The following is a 27614-nucleotide window of genomic DNA, read 5'->3' as shown; positions in this document are numbered from 1 at the left end:
AGATCCATGGGAATATTTCTAGAATTTGTATTGGCTGAAGTAGACTTAGGCTTATTGTCACCTTGCTTAAATTCAACCTTTGGACTGTTTGCTGTCCTGAAATTGCCTTGAAGCCTAGAAGCATTAAATGGGGGATAAGTTGGTATCCGTAAGCTTCCACTAGGCATATGGTTGCTGCCATAATTGTTACCAACTTGCCCTTGCTTTAAAACAGTCCTTGGCTGTCCATAACTTGGCTGAAATGAAGATTCTTTCCTATACTTCCTTCCAAAGCGCTCTGCAAGCTCAATAGCCTTGAAAAGTGAAGTAGGATTTTGCGCCATAACATCAGCTGACAAGGATGGTTCCAAACCATACATGAACTTGTGTAACTTGGCCTCATCACTGATGTTTTCCACATACATGGTCAAGTTGAGGAATTGGTTTGTATATTCCCTTACACTTAGGCTCCTTTGTTCCAAGTTGTACCATCTTCGTTCTAACTTCTCTTTCTCAAGAGGTGAAACAAAGACTTAAGCCATAAGTGCCTTGAAAGCTTCCCAATTCTCAATAAGTACATTCTCTTTCTTGATATACCTCCACCAAGTGTGAGCAAATCCTTCTAAGTGCAAGGAGGCAAAGTGTATCTTCATAACATCAGTTTTAGGAAATATATCAAAATAAGACTCCATCTTAGAGGTCCATTCCTCTAATTCTGATGGTGAAGATGACTGGCCATTGAATTTGGATAAAACAATTTTGTCCTTGAATTCTCTATCATGGAAGGGTTGCTGTCCCAAAACTGGCTGATCAGAATTTCCAAGTACAGAACCCCCAAAATGAGATTGAAATCTTCCAACAGGTGGCTGAGAATTACCCTGTAATCTTCCTGTTGGTAAAGCACCCCTAGAATGCTGTGTATGCAGTCCAAAAGCTTGAGTATTGGCACCGTTCAAACTGCCCAAATAGTCTTCATGCCTTTGTGAAGCTTCTCCCACTTCATATTGACTATTGGGTATGCCTCTTCTTCCTATGATTCCATCTCCATGACCATTTTGGTTGGATGGCTGAAGTGGAACTGAAGGATCAGTATTTGAACAGGCCTTTTCATTAGCTTCTTTTGATGCCACTTGTAATTGTAAAAGTTTAGAGACTTGTGCCATGATTAGTTCATTGGACATTACCAATCTATCAATGGAAGCCTTAGTCTGATCAGTAGATTGAACCATCTGATCCATTCTTGATAGCATGGCCTCATGTCGCTCTCTATGCCTTAGTTCATGGGCACACAAAGTATCATTGAGCATGCTAATTTCTCCTTGTTGAGGCTCTTCAGGGTTCTCTTGAAATGTGCTTTCCATCATAGAATCCCTGATTTGCTGTGCATAGTCCTCCTGGACCTTATTTTTGCCTTTATGCCCTGCCATAATAGTGCAGTCCTGCAGTACCCCCTGTCAGTAAAACGGCTATAACTTTGGCTAGAAAACTCCGATTGCAAAACTTTTTTGTGCGAATCGAAGCTTACAATGCCCTCTTCGAGATGAGCTATAGCACGCTATAACAGGTTTAGGACAGAAAATTCTGTAACTGACTTTCAGAGTCTGAACTGTCCAGTCCTGCACCCTGTTTAGACCTGTAAGTGCCCTGTTTTGACCCTGTAATGCAAGAAAGTAACCTCCAAAGGCTACCAAACCCTGCAAAGGGGTATATAGGACCTGTGGGTACCCTGTAGTACCTGCACCTGTACTTCAGTATCAAAGGGTGTACCTGTATCCACCTGTAAATACCCTGTGGGTAACCTGAAAATGCCCTGTTTTACCCTGTTTTACTCCAATAGGTACTTGAGTCGTTGGAAAGTCTTCAATCTTCAATTCTCCACTCGCTGTACCTGTGTGAGGGATAAAACGGCAGGACGGGCTCCCTACACGGGCTCCGAATCACCGGGAGGTGGGCAAAGTTCCCCCCGGGTCGGTTGGTTGCACCCCTTCGGGATCTTCGATAGTGAGGGAGGGTCACCTCTCTTTTGTCCCACTATCTCCCCCGGCATCCACCTTTTTCCTCGGTGGGAATATCAACATGGCAGAGGCTAGTGTACTAAGCAATCAGCATGATATGCATTTGGAAAATATTCATTCAGCCTTTCATGAGATGCAATTGATTGAGATAAAAGAACTTGAGATGGAAGAAGGGTTTTACCTATGCAATTCAGTGACTCACTGATTGCTAGTACTTACCCTTTACAATTTTCCAATTTAGGCAAAAGAGAATCAACCAATCAATTGGATTAGAGTAAGCAAAAGAATCAATGAATGTATTCAGTCCATAGGATTCAAATGTTATGCTGAAATCTCAGATTGAGGCCCTTCATTCACTGATTGAAGCTAATATGCATTAGACAAGCATTGCATTCATGAATAGATGAATTCAAGCAAAGGTTGGCTGAGAATTTGATGAAAATGTTCAATTCTTTAATCTCTCAGTCAAATGGCTTAAGCTCAGCAGTTGGATTAATGAGAGAGATTAAAAATTGAAGAGAAATACCTTGACATGGCTGAAAATAACTTGCCAAATGCTTGATAGGGCTCCCGGTTGTCCAATGTTAGCAAAATAATCCAAGAAGCTTGCTTATCTGATGGTAGAGACCAATCTTGAGGCTTCAAATGCTTGAAATTGAAGCATTAAACCCGTTTCCCCCAAATTTTTGCTCCATTGAAGCTCTTGATCTTCAATCTTAAGCCATCCCGTGCTTAATCCTTGCAATTTGTTGAAGAATCCTTGCTGAAATGATTCCACGGGCCAAAAGGATGAAGAATCTTCAAGAAATTGTCAAGAAATAGAAGCTTGGGCTGAAGCTTTCATGGCTGCCCATGGACTGTTCATGTAAAGTTCAAGAGATGCTGAAGAATCATGAATGGAGCTGAATCCTTTCCCTTTTACTGATGATTAAACTTGCCAAGGGATCAGGAAGAGTGCCAAGGCTGAGGGAGAGCAAGGTTGGAGCAGGGCAGGGCTGGAATCAGCCCGAAAATTGCGCCGCAATTTTCGGGGCTGTTTCTGGCCTGTATGCTGCTCAATCTTGAGCAACCTTATGCTCAATCTGAAGCTCTTGAAGTCAGGGATCTATTCCAGGTAGATTTTGGTCAAGAAGATCTGAGGTGAGAGAGATATGAGTAGATCTTGGGGCTGAACCTCCATGGAACCTGCAGGAATTTCCAGGAAAGGGGAAAGAGAAACCCCTCTTTTCAAAGTAACCACAGTTTGTTCTCAAACTAAGCCCGGTTAACCATTCTTTACCCTAGTTACCTCCATTTTTGCATAAAATTTGATGACGTCCAGCCATTTAAGCCTTTACCCGCCATATCTGACCTTGGATAACTCCAGATGTAGTCATTGCTAACTGTAGTTGTCCTGCAGCACTCCACTAGTCACTGTCTTGTACCATTTTTGTCTGAAATTGGTTTTGAAATAGGAAAATGAGAGTGAAAATGGAAGAAAATAATGGATCAAAGACTGAAGCTCTGATACCACTTGTCAGAGAGAGAACTAGGGAGAGAGAAAGAGGAGAGAGAAAGACTGCAGAGGAGAGAGAAAGACTGCAGGAAGAGAGAGAAATAGAGTGACGAGGAGAGAGAAAGACTAGAATTGGAGAGAGAAAGACAGGAAAGATGAAGAAGCCATGGAAGCTTGGAGCAAGAAGGGAGAGAAAGATTGTAATTGTATTGATATGTCAAAAAGATGTGAAAAATTACAACTTCTCTCCTTATATACCAGTGTTAGTGTGACATGGCATATTATTAACATTCTAAGTATTCCCAGCTTCTTACATATTGAGACTGAGAGAGTGTGTGAGTGAGAGATGTATTGAGCAAGGGATTGAAGGAACGTAAAGCTCTACAATTTCTTCTTGCTTTTCTTCTTCTTCTTCATATTCATGGTAAGAGGATTGAATTTGGAGTTATAAATGAGATTATGATATTGCAAGAGAGGGATTTGACGAGATGAAGCTTTTCACCATCTTCTTTCTCTCCTTATTTTTCTTCATCTTCTTCTCACATCATTAGTGTGCTTGGTGACGAATGCAAAGGAACAACAATATTAGATCATATTTTTTGGGTTGTGGAACTACCTTTGAGCCTTCAATCTTTTGGACTACAACACTGAAAGGTAAGGTATGGTTAGAGCAAAGTGTTGAGAGACAAAGTGAGAGATTGTCACTAAAGTGAGTTGCATCATCTAAAAGAATAAAAGTATGTCCAATGTTTCGATCGTTGTGCATTTAGCTCAACAGATGGTTGAAAATCTAATAAACTACATAATACACCAAAACCTTTTAACCTATCTATGTGCCTTCGTAGCCATTACCTATTAATACCTAGAGAAGTCGGAAGGCCAAAACCCCATCCGAATGCTATAGACTTAGATAATGTGGAATTAACTGGTACGACACATAATACCATCTATTTCTTAGGGTCTTTAGATACATAGAAAATGCAGAGATTATAAATATGCCAAAATTTTGTATGTAGAGATTGTAAATATGTCTACATTTTATATTCAAATCATAAATTTTTGTATTGTATGTAAAACATAACTTTGGTAATCGAATTGTAATCATTGGCAATGTATTTTAACTTATTCTTATATTATTTTTCATCCTTTTGATAACTATTACATATGTATTTCTATCGGATAGATTGTGGCGAGAGAAAAACTTGAAAGGATGTCCATACATAAAGTATTTCTCTCTTTTCTCTAGTGTCGTACACAAGACTCACCATGATTAACATTATTAGAAAATAAAAAAACATATATCTTAGACAATGCAACACAATTTTTGATTCCATATTCTATTTACATTGTAACCATTTCACTTAAACGAATAAGTAGCAGGGATAATAAGGTCCTCGTTTGCTAGGTCCATTCACATTTGATGTAAAGAGATGTTTGCACTTACACTAAGTATCATTAAGAGCTATCCTCTAATCAAACCTCTAATATCATCATTAAAAACATCAATGTCATCTTATATTTATTGATTAATTGCTACAATCTTTCCATCCATATAATGCCATCTCATATAATAGAAAGCTATAATATAGTTTTGTAATACGATCATATATTTACAAACAATGGATTTTTGTTACACTTCGAATGTAATCCCACACACTTTTTTTATATCCCAGCTTCATGTTAGGAATTCCATGCATTTCTCCAATTTACATACGAACATTGATTATATATTTCTACGTTCCTCATCATATAAAAAATCCACAAAAATATGTAATACCATGAAGATTGTAATCTTCACATGTCGACTCACTAGATTAGGTCACATATATCTTTGAATATATGCATAAAAATTTAATCTAAAAGATTCACATGTTTTCAGCTTTGAAATTTGCCAATTTGCACTATCCATATCCTATTATGCTTGATGGGACATTGTAAAATTTGTCATAAAAGAAAACCCCATCCTCAGCCAATGACCTGTTTGAGGTTGCTTTGTACAACTACTCACTAATAGAACCATGAAATGCATTAAAGATTCCAACTATACTTTCGATGGGTTGCCAATTTTCGAGGTTTGATGGATATATATCTACAAACATAGACAAATTTCAACAAATTCCTAAAACATAAAACCCAGTTTGAAGCCTATTGAAATATTTTAAACTTAAATTTTAGTCTATGACGTAACATATCAATAGGCCAGTTCTCTAAGCATAGTTGTGAGTGCATATATGCATGTTATAAGAGCACCTCCTTTAAAAAAAAATTAAAAATCCTTTGAGTTAAAATCCTTAACTCGCCCCCTGTAAGTGTCAGTGATTTCATTTCTACAACTTCTCTTCTTTTTCCACAACATAACCCAAGAACCAACAAAGATGGTAGTTGAAATCCACCTATTAATATAGGACATCAAGCTTCCATTCAACCATGACATAATTTCTTTTGTGGCATATATCTATGAGAGGAAAAGAGTGATACTTCAAAGTTGTGAGAGAGAGAGAGAGAGAGAGAGAGAGAGAGAGAGAGAGAGAGAGAGAGAGAGAGAGAGAGAGAGAGAGAGAGAGAGAGAGAGAGAGAGAGAGAGAGAGTGAGTGAGTGAGTGAGTGAGTGTGTGTGTGATATTAATGTCCTAGATGCCTCAAAGGTGTAAAGAATGAGACACAAATCAAAGTTAGTTACAATTTCAGTTTGTAAAGCCATTGGCACAAAAAGAAACCCATGCTAATACGCCATTAGTACAAAAAAGAATACCAACTATTAAATCTATCAAAGATATTAATGTATAACGACCCAAAAGTAATTTAGTTCTTAGGTTTTTTGAACTCCTTTATGATGACTTTGCCACTTCAATAAACAAACCATTTTTCCTCCATCCTAGCTATCTTTATCTTAGCCATTTTGTCTAGTCATGCTTTAAGTTGTGCTAGTGTAAGTCCATCTATAATCCATAGTTTGCTTCCCTTGAAACATTTGGATTGCTTTATTACTTCAACTTTATCGTCCATATTTCCAAACTTCAAAGTTGCTTGATTATTTCCCTACTTGACTCGCCATGGTACCATCCAATTAAACCCTTGTTCTTCCAATATTTGCCTTAGTTTGTTCTCTAGCTTGTATGACCCTCAACATTCTTGACGCTCTTAATCAACTAGTTCCTCATGCCATACCATCCCTACAAGAGGTTTTCTATACATACATCGAATGCAATCTTCTTTTGCTACAAAGCTTTATTAACTATTGGAAAGATGATATTTGTCATATATTGTTGATCCATCCCATATCTTGATTCATCTCCTTGTATCAATCTCCCTATATACTTGTTGATTTGCTAACTTCCTTGTTCTAATTTCCTTTTGTGCTTCCAATTGTACTTTAGTCATTATTTCCTTTGTCTCGTCTCCAATCTTTTCATTAATTATAGCCACTTTTGTTGCCAACTTTCCCTCTAATTCCTCCATAAGCATAAGCACTTTGGCAAGTCTCTTAAAACCACATTCTCTACTTTTAAGTTGCAAACTCTTTAACATAAATACTCCTCTCATTTGTTGGACTCTCAATTTGGCTTTGGTGATGGTGATGCCACCACTAGGATGCCTTTGAATTCAAGGGCAAGAGCTTATGCCTAACCCTCACTCCTAGGGACCTATGCAACCTAGGGAGAAGGGATGACAGAGATTAAAAACCAATCAACTCACCTAGACAAATGAGCCCTTATGTAAAAGTAGGGTTTATGGATGGGAAGGACAAAAAGAAACGAAAGTGCAAGCCAAAGATTCAAGAATTCTACTTCAACGTTACTCTCATGTTTCAACTTATACCAGTCATGATCTTCATAATGACAACATAATTGTGAGACACTATGTTATAGAAAAGCATTTTAACGCCCAATCTTTGAGTTAGAATTAGTAGTTGTAGCATCCTGCCAAAGTGATTCGGTTTTCCTTCATTGGCATGCAAAAAGTGCTAAATAGAAATTTGTGAGCAAAATTCAATAACATATTTCGCAATTAAAGTCTTATAAGCATAATTTTCTCACTAGCAATGGGTTTCTAATTGCCAAACAATGTACTACCTTTACAACCATCTATGATATTGAAAGGTGAGAGTTATCAACTATTACACTACATTCCCAATAAATGAGACCAATTGAGTAATATTGGTGAAGTATGGAATTGCACTTGTTTATGGATTGAACTAGACTTGAGCAAGAGAAATGATAGTATTAAATGCCTTCTCTAATTGCATTATGTTTTCTAATTGCCAAACAATGTACTGCCCTTACAACCATCTATGATCTTGAAAGGTAAGAGTTATCAACTATTACACCACATTCCCAATAGATGAGACCAGTTGAGTAATATTGGTCAAGGATGGAATTGCACTTGTTTATGGATTGAACTAGACTTGAGCAAAAGAGATGGTAGAATTAAATGCCTTCTCTAATTGCATTTAGCCTTCTGACATTAATTGGGCAAGTTCAATATTACTACTTGGTTAAAATGAAGGGATTAAAATCATTTTCATTATGTTCAATAGCCAACTTCATAGAATTATTTATCCAAATTAAAAAGCTCGTTGCTTCTTCGGCTCTTGACATGACACATTTGCAAGACAAAATATGGTGTTCAAGATATGATTAAACCTTTTTAAGCTCAAACTTTTGGTCAAGTACATTCCCACATACTACCATTAAATGCACTTGAGTTACAAGTATATAATTTGAAGCCATCTTTTTCTAGATAATCATCTTATCTACTAGGTAATTTGGAGCATATTGCCATCAATTATATACACAAAACCTATCAAGACCATGCAATAGTATTTTTATTGTGGTACATTGAAACCAACATAAGCTAGGAGTTTCCAAACAATCAGCAAAATTCAGATCTATATTCCTAGATTTCAAGTTTTAAAAAAGCCCTAAAATAATTCCCAAGCTCCCCCTCCCTCCAAAAAGCAACTAAAAAAACCCAAGACAAAAAACAAACAAACAAAGCTTAAGCACACACTTATGTATGGTAAAGATCAAATGAGACTGCCCTTGGCACCTAGATGGCAACAAAATCTACATTTATACCACCTAAAGCTAGCTAACAAACACCCAAGAATGAGCAAGGCTTCTGGTTGACCAAAAGGGGAGAAACTTTGAGAAACAATAAAGACAAACCACCCTAAAAACTTCCACTAAAGACCTAATATGGAAGTACTGACCCAATGAAAGACAACCTTGCCAATGTGAGTATGTACTGTTCAACATCAACATACGTTTGTAGTTCTTCAATTTCACAACCTATTAAGTTGAGGAGTGCCCTCAATAAGTGATTAGCAATCTGATTGTCTTCAAGAACTTATTGAGTTCTCATCATCACATCATCACGTTCCTTTTGAATTGTTTTACCTTCTTTCAAAAAAACCCTAACATCAATTATGTATGAAAGATACTGGACAGCCTTCAGCCAAGGTAAAACATTTATTTAAAGAATGCAAACTTTTTGCTAGAATTTGGAGGACATACTTCATCCTCTAATTGGAAGGCAATTAGCCCTCCCTTTAAATTTCAATTATGTAGTGGAAATTGCCATGTCAATGGCTGCCCTCTATATCTGTGCTTTTATTCACAATTTCACCAGGAAAGCAAATATTTAGACCATTCACATTGGATTATCAATTATGTAAAATGTTACTCCTGTGCTTCCACTTTCTGGCCCAGTACAGTAATATCTTCAAACATTTTCTGCAGGTAAAATAGAGAACACAATGTCAGGGTTAGTATCCAAGATCAATGCTTCATACTGGACCATCAACTGGCAGTATATATGTGCAGGAAAAAATTTGCAAGTCTGAAGCTCTTAGATGGCCATGCAAAACTCAAAGAGGAAGAGCCATACAGTACCCAAAAGTGTACAAATGCAAGCCCAAAAAGGCAAGCTCTGCAATCAACAATCTCAAGATTGGCCCTATCTGATGGCCACCACATAAAATCAATCTGCAGCCAAACAGTCAAGGTAGCAGCCACTGCAAGACAACAAAGTTACATCACTTGATACCAAAGCTAAATCCTGTAGTACTTGACTGACAGCCATGTGGCATGTCATCTCTAATTTTCTTCAAGCAAAAGGCTTTTCATGCCCGCTGAATCTAAGTTGCCCTGCTGCATACCCATAAGCATTGCTGCAGTAATAGGCAGGGTCATGACTCATGTGATTCACCCTATCTCTTCCTCTTCTGCTGTGGAGTGCATGTTGGTGTAGAGGGAAGGCCCTCTCCCTTGCACTGGAACTTGCATCCGCTAGTAGTGATTTTATGCACAATGGTACCTTTCAAATTTTAATACAGAAAGCCAAGGTCGTAATCTTACTACGTCACTATAGAATGGCAATCTAGTGGAGACTATCCCCTCATATATAAACCTACAACTAACAGAATCCAAACTTATTCACAAACAAGGTGGAACCGTACACATTGTTGCGTACATGTTCATATCAGCCAACAAATCAGCAAATGGTGATGCTTCAGCCAACTTGGTAGAGGAGGATTATGCATTCCTCACATGAAATTATGATTCTTCTATGGCTAATTCAACATTTAGCTCTACTGAAACGCACCAAACATGGTATTTTGAGAATGGTGCATCAAAGGACATCACTTCCAAGAAGTGCTTGTTTACTTTGCATTCAGCCCCTGCTAGGAAGCATATCACATGTGCGAACAACAGCAGTTATGATGTATGTGGCATTGGGACAACCACTATTACTACAGCAGATGGCTCTAACTTCATGCTTCTTGATGTCTTGTTTGTGCCTAGCATTACAAAGAGCTTATTGTCTATTTCTGCCTTCAATGAGTATGGCTTTCAGGTCATCTTTGAGGATGACAAATGCATTGCCAAAGACCGAGAGATGGACTATGTACTCAGGCTGTCCAACACCCTGTACAAGGGTTTATTCCTCTTAGACGCTTATGACAGACAATCTCATGATGCTCTAGCAATCACTAGTCTTATGCCCGCTGTGTAGAATGCAGAGCTTTGGCATGCTCGTTATGGCAATATAAGCTTTGGCATGCTAATTATGCATATATAAGCTTTAGGAGTTTGATGACCCTTCAGAGGTGTCATATGATAGATGCACTGCCTCCAATGAAGACTCTACCTCCTCATGTATATGAGGGTTATATTTTGGGCAAAATGCACAGGCTTGCCTTTAAAAAACATGGTGCAATATGTGTTGTCCGAAAAATGCAGCTTATTCAAAACATTTGTGGTCCTATGAAGACACGTGCACTTAGAGTCATCTTTACTTCGTTAAATTTATCAATGTTTTCTTTCTTTCTTTTTTTTGTGGGGACCCTATGTTTCATACAGCATGAAAGGGCTGCTGTTAATGCAACCAAAACAGTCCCGAGATGATTGTTACGAACTCCCCAGGAGAGTAAAATGGATGCCCCTTTACCTCAACGCACTAGAAGGGCTACCAAACATGCAACACATGATACAGAGGGGGCACATTTGGCTTATATAACGGAGGTAGATGATTATAATAAGCATGTATTTATGAGCTCACTATTGGATGATGATGAGCCTACTTTCTTAGACAAAGCTCAGCAAGATGTACATTGAATACGAGCCATGTAGGAGGAGTTAAGACTTCATTGCCACTAACTCTACATGGAACCTTGTGGATTCACCACTTGGCAAGAAGGCCATTGGCACTAAGTGGGTTTTTAAACTCAAACATAAGGCTGATAGTACAATTGACAAGTACAAGGTACGGTTGGTAGCAAAAGACTATGAACAGAAGAAGGGCGGAACTTTTGCTTTTACATCTCGTATGAGTATGATGAGATGGGTGATTGCAATGGCTGCAAATTATGGTTGGAAAGTACATCAATTGGACATTAAGGCAACATTCTCGAATGGGGATTTGCATGAAGATGTTTATGTATCACAACCTCCAAGGTTTGTGATTAACAGGAAAGAGCATATGGTATGCAAGTTGTATAAAGCTCTTTATGGTCTTAAATAGGCTCCTCATGCATAGTACTAAAAAATTAATGCGTATTTGGCCAGCAAAGGGTTCAAAAATAGTCCAACTATTCCCACTCTATACATTAAGAATGAAGGGGGGGACTTGCTGATTATCATTCTTTATGTGGATGGCATGCTGCTCACTAGACCTACAAAGGGAAAACTTGCAAATTCTAAGGCTGAATTAAAACATGCATTTGCTATGTCAAACATGGGCTATCTACACTACTATCTGGGGATTCAATTGACCCAAAATCAACATGGTATCATCACGTCATAGTCACACTACGTGGATAAGCTATTGCATATGTTTAATATGCAAGATTGCAAACCTATGTGCACTCCTATGAAGCCTTGTCTATGCATGATGATGAAGAGATGCATGATGTTGCAATTGACAGCTAGGCTATTGGCTGCCTCGTTCACTTTGCAACACACGTCTTAACATTCAATATGCAGTATCTCAAGTAAGCAAATATATGCACAACCCACATACCATACACTGGCAAGTTGTTAAGCAGATCTTCAAACACTTGCAAGGTACTCAATCACATGCATTATTATTTCCTGAGAGGAGACTTGTAGTTACAGGCTTATAGTTATTCAAATTGGACTAGTGATGCAAACACTAGGGCCTAGGCAAACTACTAGTGGACATTGTTTCTTTCTAGGCCATTCATGCATTTCATGGCTAAGCAAGAACCAACCTAGAGTGGCTATCTCGTCTTGTGAGGTTGAGTACAAGGCAACCTTCACAGTAACAATGGAATGTGTATGGTTGCGCAAATTGTTGGCTGATCTACATTTACCATTGAAGGGTCCTACACCCATTCTTTCTTACAATCAAAGTGCTATTGCAGTAGCATGAAATCTTGTGTTTCGTGCATTGAGGTGCATTACCATTATGTCACAAAGAGAGACAATGCAAGAGAGATCAACTTGATGTAGTACCCACACACGAAAATGTTGCAGACATCTTCACCATTACCACTCTAACTATTGTTTGATGACCCGTGCTATGCAGGATCGGGAGCCCACCTCCGTGAAGGAGGCTTTACAGTTCGCACCATGGAAGAAAGCTATGGAAGCCGAGTTGGAGGCTATTGAGAGGAATGACACTTCGTCACTCGTGCCACGCCCCCCAAATAAGAAGGTGATTAGCGTCAAAGGGGTCTTCAAGACCAAATACCTTAGCGATGGTTCTTTGGATAAGCACAAGGCTCGCCTTGTTGCTAAAGGTTTTACACAACGCCCAAGGATTGATTGTCATGATACTTTTGCCCCCACTGCTCATATGGCGACCATTAGAGCTGTTCTTGCCTTGGCTGGCCATAGGTGATGGCCTGTTTACCAGTTGGATGTGAAGTCGGCCTTCCTCAATGGTGATTTGAAGGAGGAGATCTATGTTGAGCAGCCTCCCGGCTTTGGATCTTCAGATGGGAAAGTCTACAGGTTGAAGAAGGCCTTATATGGCCTCAAGCAGGCTCCGCGTGCATGGAACGAGAAGATTGATTTGTTCCTTCAGTCACAGTTGGGATATCGGCGTTCTAAGGCTGATCTGCAGCTTTATGTTCACACTTCCGAGGATGGTTGTGTGCTTTTTGTGTTATATGTTGATGATTTGATTGTCATAGGTGATCATGCATAGAAGGTCCAAGAGACGAAGGCAGCTTTACATCGGACGTTCGAAATGACGGACTTGGGTGTCTACTCCATTTCTTTTTGGGCCATGAGATTTATCAGTCTCAGAGGGGGATCTTCATCTCTCAGCAGAGATATGTACAGGAGCTCTTGGTTTCTTTTGTGATGGAGGATTGTCGGACCCTTTTTACTCCTCTGGATCCGAACTGGAAGGCCACTTCCCATTCAGCTTCTCCCATGGCGGATGCTTCCCGCTATCGTCAGTTGATTGGATCCTTGATTTGGCTTCTCAACACTCGTGTTGATCTTTGTTTTGCTGTTGGGCTCTTGGCAGGGTTCATGAGTGAACCTCAGATGGTGCATTGGTAGGCTGCTCAGAGGATACTTTGGTATTTGAGGGGGACGTCTGATTTAGGGATTCATTATCCCGCAGGGACAGATGGTACAGATCTTGTACTTGCAGGTTGGAGCGACTCGGATTGGGCCGGTGATGTGGACCACAGGCGGCCTACTACAGGTTACTGTTTTACCTTGGGTGCAGGTGTTATCTCATGGAGTAGCAAGAAGCAGCCCACGGTAGCCCTTTCGTCTACTGAGGCGGAGTATCGGGCCGCGTCTTCCACCACATGTGAGGCTGTGTGGTTTCGGAGATTATTGGAGGAGCTTGGTTGCCCCCAGACTCGTCCTACTTTGCTACAATGTGACAATGAGAGTTGCATTGCCTTGGCACGGAATCCTGTTTTTCATGCCCGGACGAAGCACATAGAGATCCAGTACCGCTTCATCCGCGAGAAGCTTCTGGATGAGACCATCACTGTGGAGTACTGCAAGACGGAGGACAATCTTGTAGATTTGTTTACGAAGGCACTTCCCTAGGCTCCACTTCGGAGACATTCCAGATCCCTCAGGCTTCTGCCCCGCCCAGGCTCTGAGAGGGGGTGTTAGCAGTCAGAGACCCTGTCCAGGTGCAGTCAGACAGTTTCTGTCGGACTGCACAGTAGGACTGCCACGTGGCAGTCCGACCTGTCTTGTCAGTCGGCTGCCGATGGGTCTTTTCTGGCGCCCTGTTTCCTGGCTATTCATAGCCGAGGTTTTCAGCAGTCTCCCGCACTTTTCTGCTCGCAGATTACAGACTGGTGGCACGCGCAGATTCCGTCTCTGTTCGCAGATTTCTGACAGGAGACAGTGCAGACTGCAGCGGACTTCGAGGTGAACAACAGGTTGCATCGTCGAGATGGAGACATGCAGTCCAGCGCACTGCGCCCGTGTACATATTTACATATCTTTGTATACAGCACACTTTATACAGCAAATCTTCATCTTCCACTGTCTCTTTCTCTCTCTTCTCTCTCTGCGTTCTCTCTCTCTCAGTCCTACGCTTCCGCACCGCTGCACTCTGACATCTTTTAGTTCAGCAAGTACACTCTACTCTCTTGCTTCAGCTCACTCACTGTCAGTCTCATTTCTCTCCCCTCCATTGTTGGTTCTATTTTCTCACACTGGAGACGATCAACAAACCAATGTTTCTACAACGGATCTGCTCCTTTTGCTGTCTACATCACCAGCAAATCTAAATTTTGCTATTCCAACACTTTGTCTACAAATTCTACACCTTTGTCGTCAGATTCCATCATACCCTATATGAACCAATTCTACACCTTCGTCATCAAATTCAATCATACCCTACACAAACTAATTTTGTTGTTCCAGCACTTCATCTACAAATTCTACACCTTCATTGTCAAATTCAATCATACCCTACACGAACTAGCCCTCAGCTGATTTTTAACATCACCTTCAACTCCAATCTACTCCTACTCCAATGTTGATGGTGTTGCTATCAACTATATGAGCATAAGCAATGGTTCGAAACACTTTCACATGACTTACTACTAACTTATGACCAACAAATGCTTCAAAATAAGTTGTACATTTCAAAGCTTTAGTAGAAGACCTATTCATTAGATAACAAGTTGTATTGATAGCTTGAGCCCATCATATATTGGGCACACCTATCTCTTTGAACATACATCTGACTGCGCCTACCAATACTCTATTCTTTCTCTTAGCAACACCATTCTGTGGAGGTATTCTATTACAAGCTAGTTGTCTCTTGATTCCATTTCCTAGTAAGAAAGCATTAAACTTCTTAGAAAGATACCGCCTCTATTATTTCTACAAATTTTGATTCTTCTTCATGTTTCATTCTCAACCATGACTTTGAATTCCAAGAACCTAGAGAAAACTTCAAATCTTTGTTTGAGAAAATTTGTGAGAGGTCATGTGGGAGCTTACCCCACTATGAATCCACCAAGGTTCTTGAAGAATACCTTGGTTTTCACTCTATAAATTGTTATCAACATCATATTCAGAAATAGATAATAAATTTTCCTCCCAAAATGAGAGGTTCTTTCTTCCATGAAGTTTCCATGCCTTTCTTTCTTCTCTTTCAGATAACAATCTCTTTCATATTGTCCTCTTAGCGGTCACTAAATGCATCTACTCCTTGAGCATCTACATTTATATCATCTTCTTCACTCATTCATATTCAACATTCATCCATTCATCAAAATATACACAATGGCTAAGACACCTCTTTCCTAGAAACCATTCATGTCTCTCAAGTTTCTCCTTCACTAGAGGCCTTGAGGTGGCATTTTGTGCTTAATGAGGGGGACAACATATCCTCCCCCTCATCTCTTAGAGCTTACCAAATGTTGAGCGGATGTCAAATATGGAATTCACAAACTAGAGGATGGCCTGACTACACTCCTTTGTCTTTAGTCTACACTCTGTCAAGAACTATGCATTGGTCAAAGCCTAGTTGCATTCCCTTCGCATATAGAATGATCGTAATAGTCCATTTTGTACAATGGGTGGACGATGTTCTTGTCCAACATAAAACAATGTCCCAAACAGCCCATTCAAATGTTTGATCTTGCTTAACCCTCACACTCCTTATTTTTTAAAAAATAGCTTTATTTAATACCACACTCCTCTTCATCTAACTCTTGATTATTGAACCTACCTCTTCATCCTCTTCATCTAACTCTTGATTCTTGAATCTACCTCTACCAATCTTCCTCCTCTTAAGTCACCCTCTCCCTCTCCCTCTCCCTATTCCACTTTCATCTACATCTACATCTAGCTCTCTCTCTACCTCTACTTTACACCTTCTTCCTCTCCCTCTCCCTCACTATCCTCTTTCTCCTCCCCTTTGCTATATCAAATCTCTACTTCCATCTCTTCTCTTTCTCTTTCCTTTCTCCCTCTGAATCTATCTACAGCCCTAACTTATCATACGATCCGTACCAGACTACCTTGAGTCAAAGTATTTGGTGAGGCTGGGCATCTCTCCACTCAAGGAGGACATACCACAATCTGGTTGATTGGCCAACCTATTAGCAATCATGTGTCATGTACAATCATCTCCTGCCTATAAGCCTCTGTCTGAGTCAGGACGAGGACTTATCAAGCTCTTACATTGTGGTTATCTACCAGTTTATATCCTAGACATTTTTGGTGGAGGTGGCATCAATGCATTTCTATTTCCGCATAGTGGGCACATTAGTTGTTGGGCATACTAATCAGGTCAGCCATATTTTTGGCCTTCTAGATCAGATCAACCAGTTTTGGCTCTTTTTGGCTATATAGAGCAATCTCACACTCCACTGCATTCATTCCATTGTAATCATCTTCTCAGCCAGTCTCTGACTTCATCATCTTCATCTCCTGCATCCATCTGGCACCCACGCTGATACCTAGAGCTCAGGTTAACAAAGATCAGTCTTCAGGCTAGCAAAGATCAGTCTTGTATCATTCAGTCTCAATCAGATTGTTCCTTCGTTTTCTACATTCCTTCTGTGTTTTTTTTTTCGTAATAGGTAATTGTGCTAATTACGAAAGAAGGACAAGATTACAAGGCTCTCTCTCTCTCTCTCCATAACAGGTAAATGTATCAATCACGAAAAAATACAAGATCACAAGATTACAAGACACAGGATGGCTCTAGGCCATGAAGCATAAACCAGATACAATAAAATCAACAAATACTCTTTGAGGCATCATGATCAAAGTACAAAGGAGCTAGATGGGCTAGAGGGGGAACTGAAAAAACTGCTGCTTGCCAAGGAAGCAAATCTTGTCTAGGGAGTTTATCCACCAACTCAATCAAGTCAAGCTGCCAATGTAGAAGTCCTTTCAAGCAGACTATATGATCCTGCACTCCTAACAAAGCATTAGAGATGAATGCATTCCTTCTCTCTCTCTCTCTCACTCTGTGTTTGCTTTCCTTTTTGCTCAACACTCTCACATGGTATCATTCGCCTTGGTGGGATCCAAAGTCTACAAAGAGGAGCTGTTGTCCACCATTCTGCAAACTGGGCATCATCAACGAGTGCTGGAGCCCTTGCGTTTTCAGTATTTCTAAGCAGGGCGTTTTGTTCTCTACCCTGTCCTCACTGCATTTTCATGCTGGACACTCATCTCTATGCTGCATTTCTGATTGGGCAGCCTTCTCCTTGTATGCACGTTCAATAATGGATGTGTTGTACCATTGTTTCTAAATTTTTTAAAATGAAGTCTATTCTCCTTGTATGTTTTAGACTTTACAAGTTAAAGAACAATGGTCTAAACCCTAAAAAAAGTGCACACATGCACATGCTTTTGTGTGCGCGCGCACACCCGCGCGTGTGTGTGTGTGATCTCATGGAACAAAGCATCTAGTCAATAAATTCAACATCATGATGCTACCATAATAGTCTCCAAGTCTACGTACCCCTTGATTATTATAATGCCACAATTTGTCGGTGCCCACATCTAAAATCTGCCATAAAAGAGAGGTCATCCATCAAAAGCACAAATATATCTAAATCAGAATTATTACCATAACAACTAGCTTAGAGTTGAACCTTTCAACAAAATGACTCTTCCAAAGAAAATGAAAATTGCCTTTTAAAAAAAGTCTATATACATGGACTTACATAACATATCTTATAATAAACCTTAAAGATGTATTATGTGTATTAAGTCAGTCTAGTGTCCTTGCTCTTGCAATGTCTATAGATGGCACTTCTATTATGCTTGACACTTCAAGTTCTCTTGCGCCCCCCCCCCCCCCCCCCCCCCCACATTTATCCATACTCTACGACTAGGAGAGCTTTTGTTGATGAGAGGCCTCAATACAAGGATGGTGAACTGACAATGGACTGCATTTAATTATAACTTTTCACATATCTAGGAGGGTTATTGAAAGCAAATGCATATTGAGTCAACCATCAACCAGTTGAAGGTGATTAACTCAAATATATACTTGGGCATCAATCTACCAATAGTAGTCATATTCCATGAGGCAAGTATCCTAGGACATGCTCAATCAATCCACCAATAGGAGGGCCATCAATTTACCAATAGGAATCATATTCCAGGAGACAAGTATCATAGGACATGCTCGATCAAAGATATTATGTCTTTGCACAATGGAATGATAGTGTCACCAAGCCACTTCCAAGAAGCCTACACAAAGGATGTCTTTGTAATAGATTGATCACTCCAACTATAACATATGCAACACCTCTATGATTTGCTAGCCTCTCCACTTATGATTAGTCACAAATGGAGAGACCTCATAGCCTCATAATCTCCAAGATGATTCACAAAAAGCCCTCAATACCACATCTAGGGTAGTCGAGCACAATCTATCCAATCCCCGGACTCAATATGGTACCGAACATACACAAAAAAATGTCAAACAAAATCCTGTGTTTCGTACAATCGTTAAAAAATACATAGGAAGTTAAGGGTTAGTCTGGTAAATATTAATTGTTTTAATCTGAGAGTGGTACACATGGCATTATCTATTCAATACTATTACAATTTACAAACCACAAATGTCTTGGTTTCAAATTTCAACCATGATTTATGAACATGATGAGAGGTTGAGACAAAATGTAAATCCAAGACTCTAGTCACAAGTAATCTCCAAGATCCAATTTCATGTGTAAAATTGAAGTTATATACAATGGATCAAAAAAGGGAGCTAGTTGCAATGATAGATCATGATTCATAATCATGGTATGGCAAGTCATAAGTGCCAAGTGGGCAAAATACGGGGTCTTTAGTAATTGGGCATGGGTCCCAAGGTGGTTGAGAGACCTAATTGCTGCTGTGATTGAGGGTTTTAGCATCAAAAATCATTGCTGCTCTTCACCAATGGTTGGGATATGCTGAGAATTGTTGAGGGAATGCCAAAGGATAAGAGAGAAAGCTAGTTGAAGGTAGTATCTTTTGAACAGTAGCTTTCATGGCAATTATGATGGAGCCAACGACTTCAAAGGGGAGGGGGGGTGTAAAAACACAGTGCAACTAACAAGCCCTCCTTTTCTATCACTGACTCTCACTGAGGTGGAGAAAGAAACCTATTGCCTTTGTCGCACTGCACAATCACTCGTTGTTGCCTATCTCAAAACTAATCCAACAACAACTCTTTCCTCCCTCCACCCCTGAATAGTTGTCTCCACACTCAGTTAGACCCAAACAACCTTCTCTCAACTTGCATCGGCAAAGCTTGCCGCATGACATAGCCTTAGAAAAGCACTTTTCAGCATTAATTATTTCATTTTCAAAATTTAATTTTTGAAAAAGAATTAATTGTTCATTTGTTAAAACCCAATAACTAGTTGGTGCCCATTCAAATTTAATGTGCTAAACCCCATGGAACATTAAGTTGTTCCAAACATTTATTGGCCTAGGACTAGCACTAATTAATCAATTAATTCCTAGTTCCAATGTCACCACTAGACATTTTAATGGCCTAATTAATGTCCTAAACCCAAACTAACACTAGGCACCCACAAGTACTTGTCCAACATAGCTTTGCACTTCTACCAATGTCACCCACTGCACTTTGGGATACTTAGGCTAACACTGTGACTTAACTGACTTGCAGTTCACATGTGCACAACTTTATAATGTCAAGGCTAAGCATTAAAAATGCACATCTCTATGACAAATACTCTTCGTCATCTCTAGCTCCCACCAAGGTGAATGGTACCATGCAATAGAAAGAAAAGCAAACACGTAGCGAATAGAGAATAAGGAGATTGAATAAAACACAGGAGGAAAAAGAAACAAACTAACTTATGGCTGAAAGATATGAGACTACAACAACGATCAACCCCAACTTGCATTACTAAGTATCATTGTGGTCACCAAACAAAAGCAAGGGGATGAGGCCATCAGTGAAACTTACTTGACTTGCACTTCACATGTACACAACTTAATAATACCAAAGCTAAGCATTAAAAATATACATCCCTATGGCAACTCCCCTTCATTATCTCCAACTCCCCACCAAGGCAAACGGTACCATATGAGAGTGTACAATGGAAGGAAAGCAAACACAAAGCAAAGGCAAATTGAGGCCACAACTAGCATACAAACTAGCTAGGCTCAAATCATGGGCGCCCAAGTAAACCCACACAACTGATCAAAAATGGTCACAAATGCTAGAAACAAAATACACGGTTATATCCTCCATCTAAAGTGTAAACATATAAAATAACAAATAATCACAATGTCAAAGCTCCTAATGTCCTTGTCTGACTCAAATTGAGACTCACATGCAGTACATGACCATACATGACATACATGTTTGCTAACAAGGTTTTGGTAACGAATGCATCCCTAGACATTTAGACAACAATCATGGTTTAGGTACAAGTTAACTTGGTTTTGATAGCTCGAAATTTCAGCATGCCATTGGCATGGGTTTCCTTAAGCAACAATTGCAAATGTTGTTTCACTATGATATTGTGTGCTTTGCCAGTGATTTCACATATTTGTGTCACATTACAATGCAATTAAGAATGATTACAAGGATTAAGGGTGAGGTATGTCATGAAGACATGGACTTTTGACTTATTGCTTTAGCATAATTAAATTGTGCACATGTGAGGTGCAAGTTAAATTTGGGATAGTGTGACAATCGAACCCTAGAAGGGAACGTTGGCAAAAATTGTGAATAAGTTGTGATGGACAAGAGCCAATGGGTGTCTAATGACAAATTCTAGCTCTGAGCATTAAATGTGCCCTTGGAAATGATGTATGATGTCATGGGGATTAGAAAATTTAAGCATTTAATGCCAAGGACTAAGGCTAATGAAATTTTAACTCTTTCGAGTCCATGAGGTCATTTCTAATTTTGAATCCATTGCTTGCTACAATTACCAATAAATCAAATAATTTACCACCCTATCCAAGAAGAAAGGCTGATTTCACATGTTTATCGTTCCATCTTCCACATTTTCCATTCTAGGTAACTATCAGTTGAAGCGAAAGTACACTATATCTCTATGGTACTACAGTATCCCGATTCCCTACTCAACAATACCATCACACGAGAAAAAAACCCATCCCAACACAAAGGTAAAACATCTCCATGTGCAAGAGACAATTCACACTATAACAACCAAGTGAAACACAATAAGTATAGCAAACATCAAATCACAACACAAAAGAAAAAGAACTTTTATTCTCTTCTACTAATTTGTATAGTCAATTACTTATTGAATTTGTTTCCTTTGTAATTAATAGATATCTAGAGAAGTGCATTAGAGCTGGCCACTAGTGAGTAGTCACAAGTTATGATGAACCCACCAAGTGGGTTAGAAGCAAGATAGTGCACAATTTCATCTATATGTTAAATAACTCAATACCCCAACCTCATGCCGCCAACCGCCAATGATCTACGATGTTGAAAGGTGTGAGACTCCTATTATGAGGAGAAGCAATGTGTGAGCCTAGACCCTGGAAATTGGTTGGGTCCCAACTTATAATTCAAATGAGGTCTATGCAACCGAATGGTAAAAAAGTAACCTTTGTGGTCTAGCCTTTGTGTTAGATGGATCAATTAAACTGGTGGCAACTCGAGGGGACTGCATCAAGTTGCAGACAACTTCAAAGATTTGCAACAAGGTCGTGAGCCTATGCAAGATCTACACATTCTCTTGCTGTTTCATTTGAAGGTTCAATTGCAAACCATTCCCATTTTCAAGTCTCGCATGTAGAATCGCACCAATAAGGGAAGTGGAAGAAGGAAGGTTAAAAGGCAATCATTCAAGGAATGTTTAGAAATCGCACATGTTTAGAATGTAGTACATCTGCATTACGCTGAGTCATTCATTCTAACCAATTCCAAAATGTTGCACGGCTGCATATTTATCATTTCATACAACTATGGTAACCTATTGTGCTCCTGGAATCAGAAAACGCTTATTTAACCAATTCCATAATGATGCATAGCTGGACACTTCTTCTTTCATACAACTTTGGTAACCTATTCTGCACCTGGAATCGGAAAACGGAAGCAGAACGAAAGGGCAGACAAACAATCGTTACCCGCTCGCCAACGAGAGCACCGACGAGGATGAAAGAGACATAAACAGAATTCCTTCGGGTGATCAGCCTGAAGGCAGCGTCGAGCACGCCAGGCTTAACCCTTCTCGCTAGATCCATGTGATGTGTGCCCGCGTGCCTGTATGCCTTCCCTGCTTTGCTGCTACAGACTACCTACAGACCTTTCCCGGCTCGTCTTTTGAAGGATTGAGCGTACGGCGCGCCCTATAAAGTTGCGGCCCCCAGAAGGCTGGCAATGTTACCAAAGTCGAACCCTTTTCAAACGGCTCTCGTAGGCGAGTTGGCTAGAATTGCTGACCTGCATAGCATCATACTCGTGTTTCACCTTTCTAAAACACTTAATTCCGAGCCTGCGTCAACCCTCATGTTGGCAACAGCCTTAGCATTTTCTCTATCTATGGCGTTGCTTTTGTCTACTAATTCCAACCAGCCATGGATCGTATGAAATGGTGTAGATGATGCTTGAATTTTGATGGCAATCTATAGGCCCTCATACCCTAGTATGCCGGTTGAAAAGATTTTTCTGAAAAAATGTGTTAATATCTAATACATCTATGTATATCCTTATATATTTATACTATCTCTTATTTTAAGATTTACCAAGCCTAACACTAGGCCTGACAAATCCTACGTGATATGAGTTGGAAAAAACTTGAGAAAAAAAAAAGCTTACTCTCAAATATTTTTATCCATTCGTTACATTCGAAGTGCATGCTCTCTCTCAAAGTAGAACACTAGTGCTCTTTCCTTGTTTCTCTCTAACTCCCCAATATCAAACAACTCTCTCTAACTCCCCAACATCAAACAACTGGTGCACTTGATGGAAAGAGGTATATATCTCTTATTTTAAGATTTACCTACCCTAACACCAAACTGACATGGTTGTTTTAGCTTTCTAAAACACTTAAGGCAATGGGATTCGAAGCCTACCTCAAACCTCATGATGGCAACAACCTTAGATACACGCTCAACTTTCTTATATACTTAAATATATATGGTGAATATTATGCTGGTGCAGAGAGAGAATAGATTAGAGAAAAGAAAGTTGTAGAGAGAGAGAGAGAGAGGTAGAGAAATTGACAACACACTAGGGACTGGAAGATGGGCCAGTCCCCCCCCCTCCCCTTGTGGAGTTATATTATTGACAAGGAGCAAGCTCCTCCATTACACATAAGCCAGTTTTTACTTGTAGATCTTGGAAATAAGATCATGGTTCCTTGCACGGTATACAACTAGCTAGCACTTGCACAACTTGGAAGTTGGCACCTTTTGATCCTTCTTAAGTCTCCTTCTCTCCTACACAATATGTGTATGGCTCTCCTCTTGGTGCTTGATTTCAACAGAGCTTCTCCAGCACATACACCTTCTCTTATCCTCTTGGAACTTGATTTCAGCAGAGCTTTCGCAGCACTTGCACCTTCTCTTCTCCTCTTGGATGCATTTAAAGTGATGCTTCCTTCACTTCTCCCACACCCAAGGAGAGCCTCCTCTTTTATAGGCTTTCAAGAGCTTCTTTTCTTGGAGAGAGACTTGAGTTGATCTTCATGCAAGATGTGGCTATTTCAGGACCTACTTTACAGCACCAATTTCGAGATATCTCTTTGTATGTTGCTCAAATGAAAAAACTTCCAACACAAAAGTTGTAGATCTCGTTGTTTCCAATAACCCTAATTGCCTGTTTTTAGATATCGTCTTTCTATTGCGAGATATTTTAAAAATGGATTCACCATGTCTTTTTTAAAAAGAACAGCTTCTCAAATTGTACCCTTAACTTGTGGTCCATGCAACCACCTTAAGGAGAGTTCATTAAATTGCATTGGGTCTCAACCTTAAGATTGACTTCCACACAAAAGCGTGTGTCTTTTTAGACCTTAGAAAGAGAAAATCACTTCTCTCCTCACTTCCAGAGGATCGCGTCTCTTGTATTTCGTAATGAAAGAAAAGGCCTTAAACCTTGACTTGTAAGGGAGAGGATAACCCCAAATGAATGCAATGACTATTGCACATAAGTAAACATTCCCAGGCATCCTCGGATGCACACATAAATACATATACACAATGCTAATGCACTTCCTCTTCTTAGAACTTAATCCATCTTCATTTATGTGCAACTCCTTGGTTCTTGTGTACACTCTTACACTTGGCAAACACTTATCTCCCCCTTCATAACTTGTACTGCTTGTACTAGATATCCCCGTCACAATGCTCTGATCACCCCATTAAGTGATGCACTAGGAATACTGGTCTCTAAATGGTCTCATGGCCATGCTAGATCATCATCAACACTTAAAGAAAAGTGAGTCATTAATTTATTGACATAAATTTTTTAAAAAATAGAGAATGCGTAATAAGCAATCAATTTAGTGACATTTTCTATTTCTATGGCTTTGCTTTTGTCTACAGAATCCGACGAGCCATGGATCGTATGAAATGCTGAAGAATCAAAGGTGTAGATGATGCTTGAATTTTGATGGCAATCTATAGGCCCTCGTACCCTAGGATTTCTGTTGAAAAGATTTTTTGGAAAAGGTGTGTTAATATCTAATGCATCTATGTATATCCTTCTATATGTATACTATCTCTTATTTTAAGATTTAGCTAGCCTAACATCAAACCTGACAGATCCTACGTGGTATGCATTGGAAAAACCTTGAGAAAAAATAAGTTTATTCTCAAATATTTTTATTCATTCGGTACATTCAAAGTGCGTGCTCTCTCTCAAAGTAGAACACTAGTGCTCTTTCTCTCTCTCTCCAACTCCCCAACATCAAACAATTGGTGCACCTGATGGAAAGATGTATAGATCTCTTATTTTAAGGTTTTTCTAGCCTAATACCAAACCTAACAAATCCTACACGGTATGCATTGGAATGAACTTGAGAAAAAAAAAGTTTATTCTCAAATATTATCATTCATTCGGTGCATTTAAAGTGCACACTCTCTGTCAAAATAGAACACTAGTGCTCTTTCTCTTTCTCTCTCTAACTCCCCAACATCAGATAGCCGGTGCACCTAATGGAAAGAATTGATGAACCATCCATATATATATATATATATATATATATATATAATGAGGCTTGAATGCAACAACATGCATGTTGCATTCAAGCTTCTTCACCTCTCGCATAGTCACAGCTTTGCTCCAACTAGCATGCCTCCTCTAACCTTCAATGACTCTCTCCGCATTACAAATGCCACCATGCTTATGGTCACAATATGATTAGAATTCACATTGATTCGAACATCTATAAGATTATTGTGTGTAATGATTTCTAGTTTTATTTCTATTACTTTTGAGTGATTAAGGTGTGTTGCAAACTTACAGATTTTACTCCCTCTCGCCTTTTCTTCATGAGGAGAGGTGAGTGCATACACATTGTCATGTTCCACCATATGTGGAAGAGAACCTTGGGAGCATCCCTTTTGCCTTGGGAGGAGTACACCAAATCAAGCATGAGATTGAACAATAGATTGGCTGCCTTCTCATATGTTTCCATGTCAAATGTGGCAGTGAGGGCGTGGAGAATGGTGTCAAGAGAGGAAGCAGTGTGCACGATGAGTTCTTGTTGGAGAGTAGGATGCCTCTTTATTTATATATATATATATATATATATATATAGGAGGCCTTAAGTGTCCCTTAATGTTGGTCTTACTTCAACTAAGAAAAGAAGTTGAAGGAAGCACCTTCCATCTATCCATGGCAGCTACCAATAAACCCTCTAATCACTCAATCAATATTCAGGATTGATCCCAAGCATTCAAACAAGAAAAGGGTGGCATGTTATTATCCTATGTGATACACTCAAAAGCTTTTGATCAGCCAATATAGATTGCCATCAAAATTCAAGCACTGTTTTCGCCTTTGATTCTTTAGCATTTCATGCGATCCATGACCTTGGATTTAGTAAACAAAGGCAAAGCCATAAATATTGAAAATGTTGAGGCTGTTGCCATCATGATAATCCAAGGTCATGATAAAACTCCCACATTCTGAGTCAACAGCTATTCTAGCCAGCTCGCCAATGAGAATCGTCTGACAAGTATAAGAGCATTTTCAAAAACTTACTAGTTCTTCAACGTCCGATAAATTTGACAACCTTCTAGGGGTTGCAACTTTATCGGCCCTACCCTAAGTGCAATTTATGGTAATAGACTCGAAGCACCCACTATAGCAATTATAATGCATGTATGGGTAATCTATATCTATATCTATGTAACATATAATTGACGAAACTTCCAAATCTTGCACTATTCTTACATGGCAGATATATAATTAACCTCAAGCTTGTCTCAAAACTTGAGTTTTTTTTTTTTGGGTGACAATCTATTGGTGTGCACACATGCTCATGGGCCTATGTGCATTGGTTGCATTAACATCATACTTCTCTCTCTTGACATCGATAGCAGTGTGCTAATTAATACCTCTAATTTGAGCAGGGTTGAATATCAATGCTATTGCACTTGCTTCTCTCGCTAGCAGCATAGAGCTGGAGAGGTAATGACCCAACTACACTGTAATAATCACTGCCACTACACCCCCTCCCTCAAGTTACACCATAATAATCATTGCTGCTACACCTGCTCTTTGTGGGAGTTACGAGTAGGGTTGAATATTGGTGCTATTGCACCTTCTCGTCATGCTAGCAACATAGAGCTAGACAGGTAATGAGCCAGCTACACCTTAATAACCATTGTCACTACACCTGCTCTTTGTGGGAGCACTCTATGCAGCTTTAATTAAATATTCTCTTCTACACATTGAATTAAACCCCTTATCATTTGAGCCATACCCTCTCAGGGTTCTAGGTGGAGGTATGTGAAGGACCGAGAACCAAGGACAAAGCCTGCCTAGAGCTAGCGAGTTAGATGGTGTTGTAGGTGGTGGTTTTGAATATAGCCGTTTTTGCATTACAAGCTCGGTGAATGAAACATCTAAGAGTCAATGGAGCTTCTAGCTGAACGAGGGGAAGAGGACCACACACTGAGGGTGTGCTTATTCTTCATCCAAGAAGTTGGTCTTGGTCTTTGGGCCACCCATCATCTA

General features: G+C 39.6%; 1 protein-coding gene across 2 annotated transcripts; it reads right to left on the bottom strand.

The window, feature by feature from the left end:
• Positions 1–8940: 8940 nt before the first annotated feature.
• LOC148029671 (cytochrome b-c1 complex subunit 9, mitochondrial-like) lies at positions 8941–22889 on the bottom strand. 2 transcript variants are annotated; one of them, XR_015692076.1, is made up of 4 exons: positions 22553–22889; positions 17934–17981; positions 9383–9504; positions 8941–9223 (listed from the first exon to the last, which is right to left on the bottom strand). XR_015692076.1 is itself a non-coding variant. In XM_087685945.1 (3 exons), exons 1-3 carry the CDS (start codon positions 22667–22669, stop codon positions 9170–9172), a joined length of 219 nt encoding a protein of 72 aa, XP_087542071.1. In that variant the 5' UTR covers positions 22670–22863; the 3' UTR covers positions 8941–9169. The 2 variants fall into 2 exon arrangements, 1 of the variants encoding a protein (XP_087542071.1); XM_087685945.1 differs by lacking the exon at positions 9383–9504 and having other exon boundaries at positions 22553–22863.
• Between the last annotated feature and the right edge of the window lie 4725 nt (positions 22890–27614).

Source organism: Lygodium microphyllum, chromosome 10 (assembly GCF_053477565.2).
Source record: "Lygodium microphyllum isolate KBCC chromosome 10, Lygodium_microphyllum_v1.1.10, whole genome shotgun sequence".
NCBI lineage: Eukaryota > Viridiplantae > Streptophyta > Polypodiopsida > Schizaeales > Lygodiaceae > Lygodium > Lygodium microphyllum.
Note: the sequence above shows the minus strand (reverse complement) of the source record. Positions and strands in the feature narration are given on the sequence as shown.